The sequence below is a fragment of the Thalassophryne amazonica genome, chromosome 9 (assembly GCF_902500255.1).
Source record: "Thalassophryne amazonica chromosome 9, fThaAma1.1, whole genome shotgun sequence".
Lineage (NCBI taxonomy): Eukaryota > Metazoa > Chordata > Actinopteri > Batrachoidiformes > Batrachoididae > Thalassophryne > Thalassophryne amazonica.
The window spans coordinates 30,511,068-30,529,508 of NC_047111.1; the positions used below are offsets into that span (position 1 = coordinate 30,511,068).

An 18,441-nucleotide genomic window follows, 5' to 3' on the forward strand; every position below is an offset into this window, starting at 1 on the left:
TAAATATGTGCCCTTACCTGGACTACAAATTATTTTGTATTGGGAAATTATTGTTATAATAATAATAATAATAATTATTATTATTATTATTATTATTGTTGTTGTTTTGTCCAGTTTCACAACAGTAGACATGAACATGTAAAACCCCTTTTTTTTTTTTTCTTTTTCTTTTTACATGAATAATGGTATTAGCATGTACACAGGACAAAAAAAAAAATCACTGATTCTAGCTGTGTTGATGTACATTTCAGTGAGTCATGAACGCATGACCGCAGTTCTTAAACTTGTCTGCCCTACAACACAATGCAACTGTTGCCAGTGTGACAGCAGAACAGTCGTCAGGTGTCTCGTGTCAGAAAGTGTTTACAAGTCAAACAGCATGTACCTTACAGACTAATTGGTGTTATTGTGGGGTTTTTATCCTCTTTCTTCAATTGCTGGTGCTGCCTCAGAGGCCGGGGTGGGGACCAGGCCTTTATCCTTCGGGCACTTTGAGTGAAAACTTGTTGAAGATGAGATGTGACTTGAAGCTCTTACAGTGTTAAACAAAGAAGAGGGTAAACAGAGATGATCCTCATTCTAAAATCTGATACTAGGATCCACGTGGAATATATCTGAAATCACAGCAGGACCGCTTTATTTTTCCTGTTTTCACCTGAAACAAGGAACTCGTGCCTCTCTAATAGTTGTAGGTTTCATTTGTTGTCTAAGCCTGGGATGTGACCTACAGTTTATAAATTTGTCTGAAACTTCTGTCTTCTTTTATTTGCTTTGCCTCAGGACCACAGGCACAGACCCACTGCATCTCTGTAGGAGTCCGGGCAGTTGAACTCTTTTCTATCTCTGATTAACTTTTTATCTGCTCAGCATGGAAATTGGATGCAGAGTTGTAAGGCTGCATGATATTTTAATAATTTTTTTATCCAATGGTGATATATATTGTAATATATTAGAGCTGCCACAAACGACTATTTTGCTAGTCGACGAGTCAACAATTATTTTTGCGATTAGACTAGTCAGATCATACGTAAATTGCAGCTTATCACATTTTATCTATTGATACCATTATCGATTCCGCTTATCATTCTGATTTCTTATCCATTCCCTTATCGATACCTCCTGTGAATTTTCTGTGTACTAAAAGTAAGCTTTACAGGTTTTCTATGTCAACAACATTTTATTGAATCTTAAAGTAAATAAATATGAAATTGGTCACTGGATCCTTGATCTCTGGACATAGATAGAAAAAATCTCTAGTTTTTGTCAAAGCCATTTCCTTTCAGACATTAACGGCATGGATGTCACTCCATACGTCTGAGCTGAGCCCAGCTGGCGGCTGGAGTCTGCAGGTCTGCAGCCGTACAGTCTTGGGCTGCTGCATGTCAGCCAGGATGTCTCATTTTGGGAGGAAAAAAAACATTTTCATCGATTGCAGTTTGTATTACAGCATTTGGAAAGAGGTGTCATTTGGTTTAAACGGTGATTCGCTTTGAAGTTATTTCTTTCTTTCTTTCTTTCTTTCTAACTTGACTCGGCAGTGCAGCGTTTGGAGCAACGGAATGGAGGCAGCTTCTCATTTCTTTCTCACAACAAGACAGGAGTCCCAGTTAGTCACTTTAATCCGCACAAAAGTGACTCACAATTGGCATATTTGGCTTTGAGAGGGGTTAAGAAGTGGAGTTGCCGCTTCTGAAGAGGATCCAATGAAGCAGCGGATCGATGCACTGCTTCATTGGTTTAAAGTTCAAAGTAAATGACTCGTCGACTACTAAATTAGTTGTCGATGGTTTCAATAGTCAACGTAGTCATGACTAGTCGACTAGTCGTGGCAGCCCTATAATATATGAATGTCTTGCCGGATTTTTCAGGATACACTGAAAGCGCCTGAAAACCCTGTCTATATGCCAGGCCTGCATGTGGCGCATGTGGCCACAAAAAGGCTTCCACATTGGAAGTGTTTTGTGGAACTTCCACAAAAAAAAAATGGAGGAGACAACGGGTGTAAACAGCTAGTCAAAAAAGCAGTAAAAGGTGCAACTTTCTAAAGCAGCACACTGAGTAAAATAAAGCCTTTTAATAGAAAGAAGGTCCGCGCTGATTTGAAATAGGCTTACTGTGTATTTAAAGTGGAGCATTGGGTTAGTGTATTAAAAAAAAAGAAAACACGTTGTGTTAATCCACTGGCACTCTAAGTGAATCAAGTTTAAGTATTAATGCCTTTATTTGGATACGATCAGAGTTTTCATCAACATGGTGAACAGAGGATTAATCAGTGCGGTTTTTGTAGGAAACTCTGTGTTCCATAGGTCAGTTTTTCACAGGCTGTGATCACACTTGTGTACAGTCTGTCCAGTGACAGGATTAAAAGTAGGAAACTTGTTACGACATAAAAACATTAATAATTACCTGTGAAATCAGTGTAGCAGCAGAAGGCTAGAATGTTTCAAAGCAGCAAACGGAGTAAATAAAGTATTTTATTTTGACCTGTTTCATCCTTTCAGCTGGATTCATCTTCACAGCCCGTGGAAAATGTATCAACAGAAGACGCCATTTGGAAATACTTTAGTTCCTTAACGTGGAAATTGCTTGCAAATAAACACAGCATTTTCAAAGAAGTCCCTCAGTGCTACAATATGGTGCTCTGGGTGCGTTGTTTGTGACCACCAAAAACAAGAGAAGTTGTTGATACGAGGGAGAAGGTGCTTGTCACACACTCGCATTAGGAGGATCCTTTATTTGAGTAAATTCAATGTTTTTTGTCGGTTAGTCATGAAACTCGATAGTGGATTTTTACCTTATCACTTGCCAATGTAAACGTACATAATTTAATTCTAACACATTGCAAGTTCCCGTGATGTAACAATCGCAGACGTGCACATGGCGAAGGTGATGTTCAAACGAAATATCGTGCAGCCCTACCAGGTTGCATCATTGCTGAGCCTGCTTAGAACCACTCCAAGCCATCCAGCATAATTATCTCTCCCCCAGAACACAAAGTTGGAGCATATGGTGGCTGTGCTGGGGTTGCAACCATTGGCACATCTCAGCTATTTCACATTATAAATTAAAACCCATCTTATCCGTAATTTGTGCACTCTCTGCCTGACACCACTTAAAGTACATATTCATCAGTACTCCTCAGTATTAACATATATTTACTTGTACTGCATTTATATAGCACTTTTCCATTTGTATCAGATGCTGAAAGTGCTTTACATTGATGCCTCACATTCACCCATACACACACACACACACTGATGTTGACGTGTTGTCATGCAAGGCGATCAACTGCACATCAGGAGCAAGGGCCCTGAGTGATATTCCAGTCAGACAAAGATTTGAACAAATATCTAATATATTGTGTACGAGGTGCCTCTGCCAGCTGTTGAAGAAATGGAGAGGAACTTCAACAAGCACCTTTGTAGATGGTTGGGAATACCCCCGAGCTTTACATCCTTAGGTCTCTATATAAGTTTGAGCCAGCTCCAGCTTCCCCCATCTTTGGTGGTGGAGGAGTTCAAAGTTGCCAAGTGCAGACTGTCGTTAACATATCGGGACTCTCAAGACCAGTGCACCAGGAAGTCAGAACAAGATCAAGCTGCAAGTGGGCCACCAGCACAGCAATTATCCAGGCAAAAAATTCTCTCAGGACCAAGGACACTATTGGCAACCCTTGCACTGAAAGACAGGGTCTAGGAACAGTGCATTTCCAGTGGTGGTCAAAGTCCACTCCAAAGGAGAAGAGAACCTTGATCCAGGAGGAAGTTTGAAACCTTGAAGAAGGGAGAAGAGCAAAATCCATTGAGCTCACAACTCAAGGAGCTTGGATGAGGTGGAACCTCCCCAAGAGATCTATCACATGGAGTGAACTATGGTGGTTGGAGCCCTTCTGGATATCCTTTCTACTCTGAGCAGTTTGCAACACTTTACTGGCTCCAGGCAATTAGCACAGGTGAGGGATGAGGGAGGACCCACTGTGCAGGTTGTGTGGCAGTAAAGGAACAATGGCACACATTCTGTCAGGGTGCAAGACTGCTTTGAAACAGGGTAGGTACAGGGGGTGCCATGATAAGGCATTGGCAGTGCTCACAGACATTCTGGAGCAGGAGAGGTGGAAGAAGTGAACAGCCAGGGCAAGACCACCGCTGGGCACCTTCACTTTTGTGAAAGAGGGCCATAGACCTGTCAGTCACAGCCAAGCTGGGCAGAATCTTCTGTAGTCAGGCCAGAGATGGGAAATGGAGGTTGACCTCCAGAGGAAACCCCACTTCCCAGAGGCGGTACTGTCCAAGACCCTATGGTCTGATATTATCATGTGATCTCCAGAGAGGAAGAGGACCATTCTGGTGGAGTTGATGGTGCCGTGGGAGGAGGGCTGTGAGGAAGTTGCAGAGGGGAAAAAAGTCAAATACCAGCAATTTGTCCAAGACTGCTGAGGTAAGGGATGGACAACATGGCTGATGACGGTGGACATTGAATGTTGAGGATTCCCAGCTTAATCTGTGTGCAGCGTAATGACAAAGGTGGGACTGAGAGGCCATTTGAGGAAGGCAGCCATTCGTAGGTTGGAGGAAGCATCTGAGAGAGCCTCCTCTTGACTCTGTCACAAGAGAGAGGACATAAGCTGGAAGCCTGGAGGAGAGGGGCAGTGACCTGGCCAGTCACTGCTGACCCGCCAGCTGGAGGCTGTTGTGGTTAAGGGTCAAAACATCCCAAGAAGGTTGGGAACCACCTGATGACCTCTCTTCCAGGCAAAGGCTTCACCCATTGAAAATGGGTGTATGTAAACATTGTTGAAGTATTATACAACTGTGTTTTTTGTTTTTTCTTTGTTTTATTTTTTTATGTTACAGCAGGGACAAAGAAATTTGTGTATGTTTGGCAGGATGGAGGGTGTGGCTTCATGTCATGATGTTAGTCAGCCTTTGGAGTTGCGCACTGGAATCATCCTGCTGCCAAAACCTAATTTAGCATATTCCTGAATTTTTTTACTTACTTTCAGCAAATACAGTTTCACTGGCGGTAATATTATTGTAGCAACTACTGTCCTCCTGCTACATTCACGTAAACGCAGCGAGTAGAGGCAGCGCTTTACTGGCCTCTACTGGTGGTTGGCTCTCACTGCGGTATTGTATCACTTCCTGTTCCGGAGCACAGCGGTGTTTTGCTGTATCTGTTAGCTGTTTAATCTGCGTAGTTAGATTGATCTAGATAACTATATAACGATTTGTTTCACAGTGTAATCTTCACGTGCCTTAACTAAAGCACTCCCTCTGCTGAATCACCTCTAAATTATTTACACATTATTCACTTTGTGTGTTTTTAGGAATCCGCTAGCTTAGCGCAGCTACTAGCTCTTAGCCGGTTTAGCATGGCAGCTTCTCCTGTCTCTCCCGCACTTTTCTGCTCTGGGTGTGAAATGTTTAGTTATTCCTCGGCCTCCTTTAGCAGTAATGGTACTTGTAATAAGTGTAGCTTATTCGTAGCTTTGGAGGCCAGGCTGGGCGAATTGGAGACTCGGCTCCGCACCTTGGAAAATCCTACAGCTAGCCAGGCCCCTGTAGTTGGTGCGGACCAAGGTAGCTTAGCCGCCGTTAGCTGTCCCCCAGCAGATCCTGAGCAGCCGGGAAAGCAGGCCGGCTGGGTGACTGTGAGGAGGAAGCGTAGTCCTAAACACAAGCCCCCTGTACACCACCAACCCGTTCACATCTCTAACCGTTTTTCTCCACTCGGCGACACACCCGCCAAGGAACAAACTCTGGTTATTGGCGACTCTGTTTTGAAAAATGTGAAGTTAGCGACACCAGCAACAATAGTCAATTGTCTTCCGGGGGCCAGAGCAGGCGACAATGAAGGAAATTTGAAACTGCTGGCTAAGGCTAAGCGTAAATTCGGTAAGATTGTAATTCACGTCGGCAGTAATGACACCCGGTTACGCCAATCGGAGGTCATTAAAATTAACATTGAATCGGTGTGTAACTTTGCAAAAACAGTGTCGGACTCTGTAGTTTTCTCTGGGCCCCTCCTCGATCGGACCGGGAGTGACATGTTTAGCCGCATGTTCTCCTTGAATTGCTGGCTGTCTGAGTGGTGTACAAAAAATGACATGGGCCTCATAGATAATTGGCAAAGCTTCTGGGGAAAACCTGGTCTTGTTAGGAGAGACGGCATCCATCCCATTTTGGATGGAGCAGCTCTCATTTCTAGAAATCTGGCCAATTTTATTAAACCCTCCAAACCGTGACTATCCAGGGTTGGGACCAGGAAGCAGAGTTGTAGTCTTACACACCTCTCTGCAGCTTCTCTCCCCCTGCCATCCCCCCAATACCCCGTCCCCGTAGAGACGGTGCCTGCTCCCAGACCACCAACAACCAGTAAAAATCTATTTAAGCATAAAAATTCAAAAAGAAAAAATATAGCACCTTCAACTGCACCACAGACTAAAAAAGTTAAATGTGGTCTATTAAACATTAGGTCTCTCTCTTCTAAGTCCCTGTTAGTAAATGAGATAATAATTGATCAGCATTGATTTATTCTGCCTTACAGAAACCTGATTACAGCAGGATGAATATGTTAGTTTAAATGAGTCAACACCCACGAGTCACACTAACTGTCAGAATGATCATAGCACGGGCCGAGGGGGAGGATTAGCAGCAATCTTCCACTCCAGCTTATTAATTATTCAAAAACCCAGACAGAGCTTTAATTCATTTGAAAGCTTGACTCTTAGTCTTGTCCATGCAAATTGGAAGTCCCAAAAACCAGTTTTATTTGTTGTTATCTATCGTCCACCTGGTCGTTACTGTGAGTTTCTCTGAATTTTCAGACCTTTTGTCTGACTTAGTGCTTAGCTCAGATAAGATAATTATAGTGGGTGATTTTAACATCCACATAGATGCTGAGAATGACAGCCTCAACACTGCATTTAATCTATTATTAGACTCAATTGGCTTTGCTCAAAATGTAAATGAGTCCACCCACCACTTTAATCATACTTTAGATCTTGTTTTGACTTATGGTATGGAAATCGAAGACTTAACAGTATTCCCTGAAAACCCCCTTCTGTCTGATCATTCGTTAATAACATTTACTTTAATGGACTACCCAGCAGTGGGGAATAAGTTTCATTACAGTAGAAGTCTTTCGGAAAGCGCTGTAACTAGGTTTAAGGATATGATTCCTTCTTTGTTATGTTCTCCAATGCCATATACCAACAGAGTGCAGAGTAGCTACCTAAACTCTGTGAGTGAGATAGATTATCTTGTCAATAGTTTTACATCCTCATTGAGCACAACTTTGGATGCTGTAGCTCCTCTGAAAAAGAGAGCCTTAAATCAGAAGTGCCTGACTCTGTGGTATAACTCACAAACTCGCAGCTTAAAGCAGATAACCCGTAAGTTGGAGAGGAAATGGCGTCTCACTAATTTAGAAGATCTTCACTTAGCCTGGAAAAAGAGTCTGTTCCTCTACAAAAAAAGCCCTCCATAAAGCTAGGACATCTTACTACTCATCACTAATTGAAGAAAATAAGAACAACCCCAGGTTTCTTTTCAGCACTGTAGCCAGGCTGACAAAGAGTCAGAGTTCTATTGAGCCGAGTATTCCTTTAACTAGTAATGACTTCATGACTTTCTTTGCTAATAAAATTTTAACTATTAGAGAAAAAATTACTCATAACCATCCCAAAGACATATCGTTATCTTTGGCTGCTTTCAGTAATGCTGGTATTTGGTTAGACTCTTTCTCTCCAATTGTTCTGTCTGAGTTATTTTCATTAGTCACTTCCTCCAAACCATCAACATGTCTGTTAGACCACATTCCTACCAGGCTGCTCAAGGAAGCCCTACCATTAATTAATGCTTCGATCTTAAATATGATCAATCTATCTTTATTAGTTGGCTATGTACCACAGGCTTTTAAGGTGGCAGTAATTAAACCATTACTTAAAAAGCCATCACTTGACCCAGCTATCTTAGCTAATTATAGGCCAATCTCCAACCTTCCTTTTCTCTCAAAAATTCTTGAAAGGGTAGTTGTAAAACAGCTAACTGATCATCTGCAGAGGAATGGTCTATTTGAAGAGTTTCAGTCAGGTTTCAGAATTCATCATAGTACAGAAACAGCATTAGTGAAGGTTACAAATGATCTTCTTATGGCCTCAGACAGTGGACTCATCTCTGTGCTTGTCCTGTTAGACCTCAATGCTGCTTTTGATACTGTTGACCATAAAATTTTATTACAGAGATTAGAGCATGCCATAGGTATTAAAGGCACTGCGCTGCGGTGGTTTGAATCATATTTATCTAATAGATTACAATTTGTTCATGTAAATGGGGAGTCTTCTTCACAGACTAAGGTTAATTATGGAGTTCCACAAGGTTCTGTGCTAGGACCAATTTTATTCACTTTATACATGCTTCCCTTAGGCAGTATTATTAGAAAGCATTGCTTAAATTTTCATTGTTACGCAGATGATACCCAGCTTTATCTATCCATGAAGCCAGAGGACACACACCAATTAGTTAAACTGCAGGAATGTCTTACAGACATAAAGACATGGATGACCTCTAATTTCCTGCTTTTAAATTCAGATAAAACTGAAGTTATTGTACTTGGCCCCACAAATCTTAGAAACATGGTGTCTAACCAAATCCTTACTCTGGATGGCATTACCCTGACCTCTAGTAATACTGTGAGAAATCTTGGAGTCATTTTTGATCAGGATATGTCCTTCAATGCGCATTTTTTTTTTTCCAAAGGTCTTTTTATTGATGCAAAGTAACGCAAATTGGTACATTATACCATCGTACATATTTGCAAAATATACATTTTTTTTAACCCCATGAACAAATCCCCAGACAGCAAAGACCATTAAACATATACAACTATCAATACAACAGCACCAAACACACACAAACAAACAATCACATAATATAAACAATGTTAATGCAGTGCAGTTAAAGAGAGGGAAGCAGGAGGAAGGAGAGAAGGGGGGGGGGAAGGGGAGGGGGCTGGGGCTACTCGGAGACAGTAGTAGTGGATTTATTAAAAAATGTCATGAAAGGTTGCCATACTTTATAAAATTTGTTTTTTGAATTACGGACAGTATATCTAATTTTTTCCAAATCCATACAGGACATAATATCCCTTATCCAGTGAGTATGAGAGGGAGGAATAGGGTCCTTCCACCTCAGCAAAACAGCTCTTCTAGCGAGTAACGTTGAGAAAGACAGCATTCTAAGCCTGAAGCCTGGCAGGTCGAGATCTGGGGCAACCTCAAAGATGGCAGAGACAGGGTTTGGCTCGACATGACACTGCAAGACTTCAGAAACTGTAAGAAAGACTGACTTCCAAAAATTGGCCAGGGAGGGAAATTACCAGTACATGTGCAATAGTGAAGCAGGTGCACATCTACATTTTTCACAGGTTGGATCCACGTTCGGGTACATGCGTGCCAATTTAACCTTGGATAAGTGCACACGATGAACCACTTTAAATTGTAAGAGTGCATGCCGAGCACACATTGAAGAGGAGTGCACCTGGTTCAAAATAGAATCCCATACTTCATCCGAGAGATTTGAATTAAGATCCTGTTCCCATACAGTTTTAATAGCAGCCAATGAGGGGCAGTGTAATTTGGCAATTAAGTTATAAAGTTTAGACAATACACCTCTCACTGTAGGGTTAACTGATAGGAACTCATCTAACGGGTTGTCAGGGGGTTTATTTGGAAATTGTGGTGTCATACTCTGCAAATAATGCCTGACCTGTAAAAATCTAAAGAACTGAGTGGATGTGATTCCAAATTTTGTAGTCAGCTGAGCAAAACTAGAGAAATGATTATCCAAATATAAGTTGGTAAAGAATTTTAAGCCCCTTTTATGCCATGTATTAAAAGCAGCATCAGCCACAGATGGAACAAACAAGTGATTAGCTGCAATTGGACTCAGAAGTGAAAAAGCCTGGAGACCCAAAGTCCTTCTAAATTGGGTCCAAATTTTCAAGGACTGCTTAACCACTGGGCATCCATGCACTGAGGAGCCGGAAAGGGGAAGAGGTGCACCCAAGAAAGCAGACAAAGAGGCTCCTGTACCAACAGCACGGGCCTCCATAGTGACCCAGACTGGAGACAGAGGTTCCAGATGAAAGTGCCTCCAAAACAACATACATCTAATGTTCGCGGCCCAATAGTAGTGCTGAAAGTTAGGCAAGGCCATTCCTCCCACCTGCTTAGGCCGTTGAAGGAAAGCCTTTCTCAGTCTTGGATGCCTGCCATTCCAGATAAAAGAGAGGATTAAGGAGTCCAAAGATTTAAAGAACGATTTTGGAATCAAAATAGGAAGACACTGAAACAAATAAAGACATTTAGGAAGCAGCATCATTTTCACCAAATTTATTCTGCCCAAAAGAGACAGTAACAGTGGGGACCATTTAGAAAGAAGCTGTTTTGATTGATCAAATAATGGAAGAAAATTATTCTTGAACAGATTACAAAAACGTCTAGTAACACACACCCCCAGGTATTTGAATTGCTTAGTAACAACTTTTAAAGGAAAACTTCTGTAATTGAGACATATAGCCTTCTTATTAATCAAAAATAACTCACTCTTATTTAAATTGAGTTTGTATCCAGAGAATCTACTAAATTTATCCAACATGTCAAGTACCACTGGCAAAGAATTGAGTGGGTCAGAGATATACAAAACCAGGTCGTCTGCATATAGTGAAACTTTATGCTCAAGCCCGCCTCTGAAGATGCCCTGTACCTCCCTACTACTACAAATTGCAGTAGCAAGTGGCTCGATAGCTAGGGTAAAGAGGAGAGCTCTCAAAGGACAACCCTGCCTCACTCCACGATACAGTCTGAAATATTCTGAGCACCGACCATTAGTAAGTACTGAGGCTGCAGGGCTCACGTACAACAGTTTAACCCAAGACTGAAATAAAGGACCAAAACCAAATTTCTTTAAAGTAAAAAACAAATACTCCCACTCAACTCTATCGAATGCCTTTTCTGCATCCATAGACACCAGACATTCAGCTACACGGCGACCAGGTGTATAAATAATGTTGAACAAACGCCAAATATTATAAAACAAATGACGATTTTTGACAAATCCGGTTTGGTCAGGTGAAATCACTGCTGGTAGGGCACCCTCTAATCTACGAGCCAGCAACTTAGCCAGAATCTTGACATCAGTATTTAATAAAGATATAGGCCTGTAGGAGGCACAATCCAATGGGTCCTTATCCTTTTTTAGCAACAAAGAAATACAAGCCTGATAGCAAGAGGGGGGAAGTTCCCCAGACTCATGCGAGTCAACAAAGACTAAACATAAAAAGGGGGAAAATTCGTCTGAGAAACTTTTAAAAAATTCAGATGGAAACCCATCAGGCCCAGGTGATTTCCCCGACTGCATCGATGATATGGCTGCTTTGATTTCTTCTTTGGTAATGGGCGCCTCAAGATTAAGCCTAGTGTCTGATGGAAGAGAAGGCATATTCAAGGATTTAAAGAACGCCTCCATATCATTCAGGCTGGCAGTAGAGTCAGATGTGTACAGGTTCGAATAGAACAGTTTAAATTTATCATTAATTACCTTCTGATCTGATGTAGTGTCCCCACTGTCTGTCCTGACACCCGCTATAAGTTGCTTGGCCCTTATACCGCGAAGCTGGTTGGCCAGAATTTTACCAGTTTTCTCTCCATGCTCATAGAAGTCACTTTTACTCCTAATCAAACAGCCTTCAACCTGGCGAGACAAGAGGATGTTAAATTCTGTCTGAAGCCTTAGTTGTTCTTTATATAATGCAGGGGATGGTGAGTGTGCATATTGCCTATCTAAATTTAGAATCTGATCTGAAATATCCTTCTGTTTCTGATTCGCAGTTTTCCTTTTAAATGCAGCAAATGAGATAATTTCACCCCTGAGAAAAGCTTTCATTGCCTCCCAAATTGTTTTACAGGGCATGCCCGGTGTCCTATTTTCACTCAAAAATGTTCTAATTTTAGAAGAAATGTCATTGACAAATGTCTCACCTGCCAATAACAATGGGTCTAGCCTCCAATGCTTTTTCACGATATCCCCATCCAAGAGAGCCATTTCAAGAATAAGGGGGGCATGATCAGAAACTGTAATACTTTCGTAACTACAAGATCTAAGGTTTGGGAGTAACAGATTATCAATAAAAAAATAATCAATGCGTGAGTAAGTATGGTGCGCATTAGAAAAAAAGGAATAGTCCCTACCTGTTGGATATAGAAAATGCCAGGGATCCGTAAGGCTAAAATCTCCAAGAAAGGATTTAATGTATTTGGCAGATTTGTTTAAACTGGCAGGTTTAGAGGAGGAACGATCTAACTGTGCATCCAAAAAACAGTTAAAATCCCCGCCTAAAATCAGAGAGTGAGAGTTTAAATCCAGAAGCTGAGAGAAAAAATTGCGAAAGATTTGTACATCATCAAAATTGGGCGCGTAGACATTAGCCAAAATTACAAGCTTGTTGCAGAGTTTGCCAGACACGATTATAAATGTCCATTTTTATCTGATATAATATTTGATGCAATAAAGGGAATATTTTGACCAATGAGGATAGCCGTGCCCCTGGCCTTTGCTGACAAATTGGAGTGAAAACACTGCCCTGACCAACATTTCCCCATATGCCAGTGTTCCCGGTCTGACAGGTGTGTTTCTTGTAAAAACACTATCCCAGTCCTGAGCTGCCTAAGGCGTGAAAAGACCCTCTTCCGTTTCTCCGGGTGGTTCAGTCCTTTTACATTCCAACTAACAAAAGTAAGGCTGCTGTTCATCTACTGTTATCAATTAAAGATATAAATGTGAGTAGTCCCAGGGGAAAGAGGGGAGGGAAAAGAGGGAAGGGGGGGGAAACACAAGATACAAAAGACATAAAAAATGAACAAAATTAGCTGTCCCAACCCACCCCAAAAAGAACCCCAACAACACAGGTTGCAATGAACGGCAACCACGACAGCTCCTCTGCACTTAGCTGACATCCCAAAAAAATACTCCCCAGCTAAACTAGCCTTCCCCGCATATGAAACAGTAAATCGTCACCCAACAGAAGACAATAGGGCTAAATAATACAACCAAAATACAACAAAAAGTTTTACCTTGTATCAGACTGTAGAAAAGGAGAGAGAAAGAAAAAAGCGCACTGGTCCTTTAATGACATGTAAACACAACCGAGTAAGCGTCCAATAAATCCAATCCGCGGCACTCCTTTGAAAATCCAGGCGTATCATAGGAGTTTCAGGAAATATAAGTCAAATCCCGGTGATACGCATTATTTGTCCTCCAAAGATTGAAGAAAAGTTAGTGGCTGCAGAAACAGACAGCAACCACCGCTTCTCCCTATCCGGGAGGGTGACGCGCAGCTTCGCAGGGAAAAAAAGAGACAGTCGCAGCCCTTTAGAATAAAGAACAGCCATAACTTTCTTGTATTCAGCCCGCTTCTTCAGGACGTCCGCACTGTAATCCTCTTAGAAACGAAGTTTGTGACCCCGATAATCCACCGTTCCAAGTTTCCGCGATTCTCTCAACACCACGTCTTTAATTTGGAAGCGGTGAAAGCAGATGATAACTGGGCGCGGGGGCTCGTCACGCCCCGGCTTCGGTGCGAGGCTACGGTGGGCTCTATCCAGCTCAGGTGGAGATGACAAGATCTGTTCACCAAATACCTCCACAAGAAGCTGGGAAAAAATGCCGTTGGTCGCGGACCTTCAAGTTACTCAGGGAGGCCCACAATACGCAAATTTTGTCTCCTACTTCTCCCTTCAAGGTCCGAAATTTTAGACTTCAGCAACACGTTGTCCTCACGTAATGTTGCACAAGCAGCTTCAAGTCGCTCTAAGCGCTGGCTGACATCTTCGGCATTTAACTCAAGGTCACTAATGCGCTGTCCGTGCCCCGAGACATCTGCTTGAATTTTGTCCAGTTTAGAGTCCAGGGTGTCAAAGGAAGACTTAAAATCAGCAGAAATTTTCATTCCAAACTTATCAAGCATCTCCGAGACTTGAGCTGCGGTCAGCTGCGCGCTAGCCCCATTAACCATATTAGCTGTTGCAGAAACGCTCTCCGCCGACGAGTCTTTTTTGTTGCTTTTGGTTGATTTAGACATGGTTCCCAAACTCATAATGCTGCAACTTCTAACGCCCAAATTCGAGCAGGTTTACAAAGTAGAGAAGGGTGAAGATATCAGCAAAAAATAAAAGTTATTGCAGGAGCCAGCGAACTGCACACCTACTCCATGACTCAGCAAACCGGAAGTCCCTTCAGTGCGCATATTAAGCAAATATGTAGGACTGCTTTTTTACATTTGCGCAATATCTCTAAAATTAGAAAGGTCTTGTCTCAGAGTGATGCTAATGCTGCTAAACACACCGGAGCCACATTGTAAGACTCTGCTGTTTTTGGAACATAATATTATGCTCATATAGCTGCTGTTCAGTCTGTTGCAGGAGATTTTTTTTTTTTTTTTTTTGAAGTTATATCAAGGAACTCCTACAGCATTTATTTCCTTCCTTTCCGTGTTCATGGCACTTTTTTTGTTCAATTTCAATTTATTAATTTATATAGCGCCAACTCACGACAAAGTCGCCCCAAGGCGCTTCACACAATTCATAACAACACAAATTAATTTAAAATCAAAATTAAAAGCAAAAAAAAAAAGCACAATAAAAAGATAAAACACAGTATAATAAAAAGAAATTACAAAGCAAACACAAACAAATTAATGATAAGACAGTCTAAAAAAGTGTGTCTTCAGTCTTGATTTAAAAGTTTCCACCGTGTCAGACTGCCTAATAACAGCAGGTAGATCATTCCAAAGAGTCGGACCACGGTAGGAGAAGGCTCTATACCCCACAGACTTCTTGTTCATCATCGGACTTCTTTGTTCATCAGCAAACTAAAAAACTATATACAGCATTAACCACCAGTAACAAAGTTATTATTTAACATAATGGTTATACTGTGCTGTACTTTAACTGCCTGCCAACTGCTGTGTGAATGTCAGGCGAGGGGGTGGGGAGGGACCCTGTTGTCCTCCGAAGTGTCAGTGTTGTTGGTGTGTGACGAAGACAGCTTCCACTTCAACTTGTACTCCATTCCACTTTGTGCACACACACCACTTATCATTATTTGTACCACTTTGGCTCTCATGAGCAGGAACTCGGTAATGAGCAGTCGTGACAGAAAGAGAGAGTGATGCAGGAGAAGTGTTGAATAAAACTCAGTCACCTTAAGTTGTGGCTTAATGCTGCTTTTGGGGCAGCCACTCCGCTCATTACATCAGCAGTGTGCAGACATGAGCTGGAATGCAGTGGACATCATCCCGCTGAAGCCTAATTTAACTTCCGTATACTATCCTGCTTCGTCAGCCCCCATCTCCCAGAATCTACTAATAGTTTAATCTGGTCATGCACAGTGTGGACGTCATTGAATTTGCTGTGAGGTGCCATGCATTAGGACGACAAGGACATTCAGGAAACGACTCTCGGGAGAATCTGCCGACTGTGGGAGTTAACGCACTTTGCGTTATGTTGCTGTAAAGTAGAAACCAGATGTACTGAAAGAGGATTTATGGGCTCAGAACAGCTGAGGCTGCACGAAGGTGGTTGTTATTTTAGTGCCACGCATAAGTCGCTGCAGCTCACCGACTGGAACGAGCGGCGAGTGGGAGACTGAAGCAGCACAACGTTAATGTGCGTCGCTGCATTCGGGATCCATTTGAGAAGCTCTTTTTGGCAACACTTTGTCTGACACTTTTTTTTTTCTTTTTTGTCAAAGACTGGGTTTGATTTTGTTTGTAGATCAGGTTGCTGAAACATTACAGAGTCTGGAGCGATGCTGGGCTGGAAGCAGCCACGTACCAAACACACAGTTCGAAAGTGGTTTGGTTTGGAAAAGCACCCAGAGAAATGCCAGATGCCAAAAGTACATACTCAGTAAACACAAAAGAACGTTGTTGAAGAAAACACACAGTCACAGTGACGGCTGGCTTAGGCACGTTCGCTGTGCCGAAATTCCTTTACAATCACTGTGACGGACAGTAGTCTGTTGTTTCTCATCACAAGGCCAAGTTTGTGTAGAGGCACAATAAGTAAATAAATAAATAGACTCCAGCGAAGTTCAAAGTACACCAACATACAACCCTTCTGTCATCTTTTAAGCATAATATTTTTAGCTGGTGTTGGGTTGAAGGGACAATACTTATAAATATTATATTGGTACCTTACTTGGGTGGTACATTTCAAATATTACATCAGACCCCAATGAACCCATTTAGATTAGAACTCTAGCTGACATTATTGCTGAGATTTCTGTGAAACCCAAAGGGATGGAGTGTTTTCAAACTGATTTCTCTCAAGGGGGCTTCAGTCCCAACATAATAACCCTTGTAAGTAGGTAGAGAAAATGAATGAATGAGTTGTGAATGAATTTTGGTTGTTATTTATGGTTACCATGTTTTCCAGAGTGTAAGCCTTGATTTATTTTTTTAACTAGCTTGGAAGGTCCTGCAACTTATACTATAATGTGACTTATATACCAAATTAAATAAATAAATAACTCGCATATTGGTTATTAATATTGTAATAATATACACATAATTCATGTTTTTTTATTCGTGCCATGGTAAGAATATTTCATGAGGTGAAAGATGAAATATTCTCATGAAATATTCTTACCATTGCACAAATGAAAAACATTCATTATTTGTTTTATATAACGCCTAAAATAGATCCTTGTCATTTCATATTTTATTAATTTATAAACAAGAGAAAAGGAACTTACGTTTTGGTTTACTTCACTGGTCCTTTGAGGTTAAGAGGTTCCAAACAGTCCAACACGAACTTTAAATACCAGTCCAATCAAGTCCAGAATTGGTCTCAGTCAACTTGCAAAAAGCAGTCAAATAGTTCAAAAACAATCCAATCCATGCATTAAAAACCAACATCATTGTATAAAGGATCTTCCCACATGGGCTTAGGAACACTTCAGAAAACCATTGTCACTTAACACAGTTTGTCACTACATCTACAAGTGCAAGTTAAAACTCTACCATGCAAAGCGAAAGCCATACATCAACAACATCCATAAATGCTGCTGCCTTCTCTGGGCCCGAGCTCATTTGAAATGGACAGATGCAAAGTGGAAAAGTGTGCTGTGGTCTGATGAGTCCACATTTCAAATTGTTTTTGGAAATCATGGATGTTGTGTCCTCAGGAAAAAGAGGGAAAAGACCATCCAGATTGTTACCAGCGCAAAGTTCAAAAGCCAGCATCTGTGATGGTATGGGGGTGTGTTAGAGCCCATGGCATGGACAAATTACACATCTGTGATGGCACCATCAATGCTGAAAGGTACATCCAGGTTTTGGAGCAACACATGCTGCTATCCAAGCAACATCTTTTTCAGGGACATCCCTGCTTATTTCAGCAAGACAATGCCAAGCCACATTCTGCACGTGTTACAACAGCGTGGCTTCGTAGTAAAATTTTGCTGGTACTAGACTGGCCTGCCGACCATTTAGGTAGCAAATCTGACTGAATTATTTTTGTTCTTGGTTTGCAGAGATGGGAACAAATGTGCTGAGTAATACACGAGTGCACACTGTGACACTCCGGGTGTCTCACCCTCATTCCATCTGCAGCTGACAGCTCATTCTGCATGCGCTCAGTCCACGCAGGGTTAATTCGGCTCAGAGCTTGTGTTGGTTTGCAGCCATGAAGATGGCTTACAGTCCGTGTCTTACTGATTATTTCTGATGGTTTAACCACTAATGAAATATGAAGAAGGCGTTCAGACTTGAAACTGCACAACATGCAGCTGAAGCAGCGCTGGTTCAGGAAAATGGAAATAAATTTGGCACATTTTCATAAGTTACAAGTCCAGCTTCTGAAGAACATGCATGTCATCATGCATAATTAGTCATCACGCTGCCCTAACTGTTGGTGTTTGGCATTTGCTCTATTGGGTTTAGATTTATGTGGTCTCCTCTTGTCTTTTCCAGAAACTTGCAGTTTTGAAGGATGGCTTCCAGTTTGACTCTGGCTCCCAGCAGGAGCTGTGGGGCAGCAGCCCCTCGCTGGCCAACTCTGAGCTGTCCATCCCGCGCCTCTACTCGGATGCTGGCTCCCAGACTGACATCCCTGCTGAGGTACGTTTCAGACCGTGTCCACGCGTGTTTGTCATATTCATTTTACAGGTAGCATCACGTCTAAAGGCCTCACACAGCCTTCTCCTCACGGTATTGTTTGTAAGATGCGGTGGACATCACACAATTAATCTGCAGCTATGTTCAGAATCAATTAGTCATTTTCAAACTTATTCAGTTTTTTTCAGCTTCTCAAATGTGAATATTTTTTGTGGTTTCTTGACTCTTCTCTGATAATAACCTGAATATCTTTGGGCTGTGGAC

The 18,441-nt window shown here is 41.8% G+C and overlaps 1 protein-coding gene across 1 annotated transcript in view; it reads left to right on the forward strand.

The window, feature by feature from the left end:
* Positions 1 to 18,441, forward strand: part of wwc1 (WW and C2 domain containing 1) — a 157,867-nt gene that overhangs the window by 81,142 nt on the left and 58,284 nt on the right. The window contains exon 7 of the mRNA XM_034177856.1: positions 18,034 to 18,180. Coding sequence (XP_034033747.1) covers positions 18,034 to 18,180 — 147 coding nt within the window. The remainder of the gene's footprint in view (positions 1 to 18,033; positions 18,181 to 18,441) is intronic.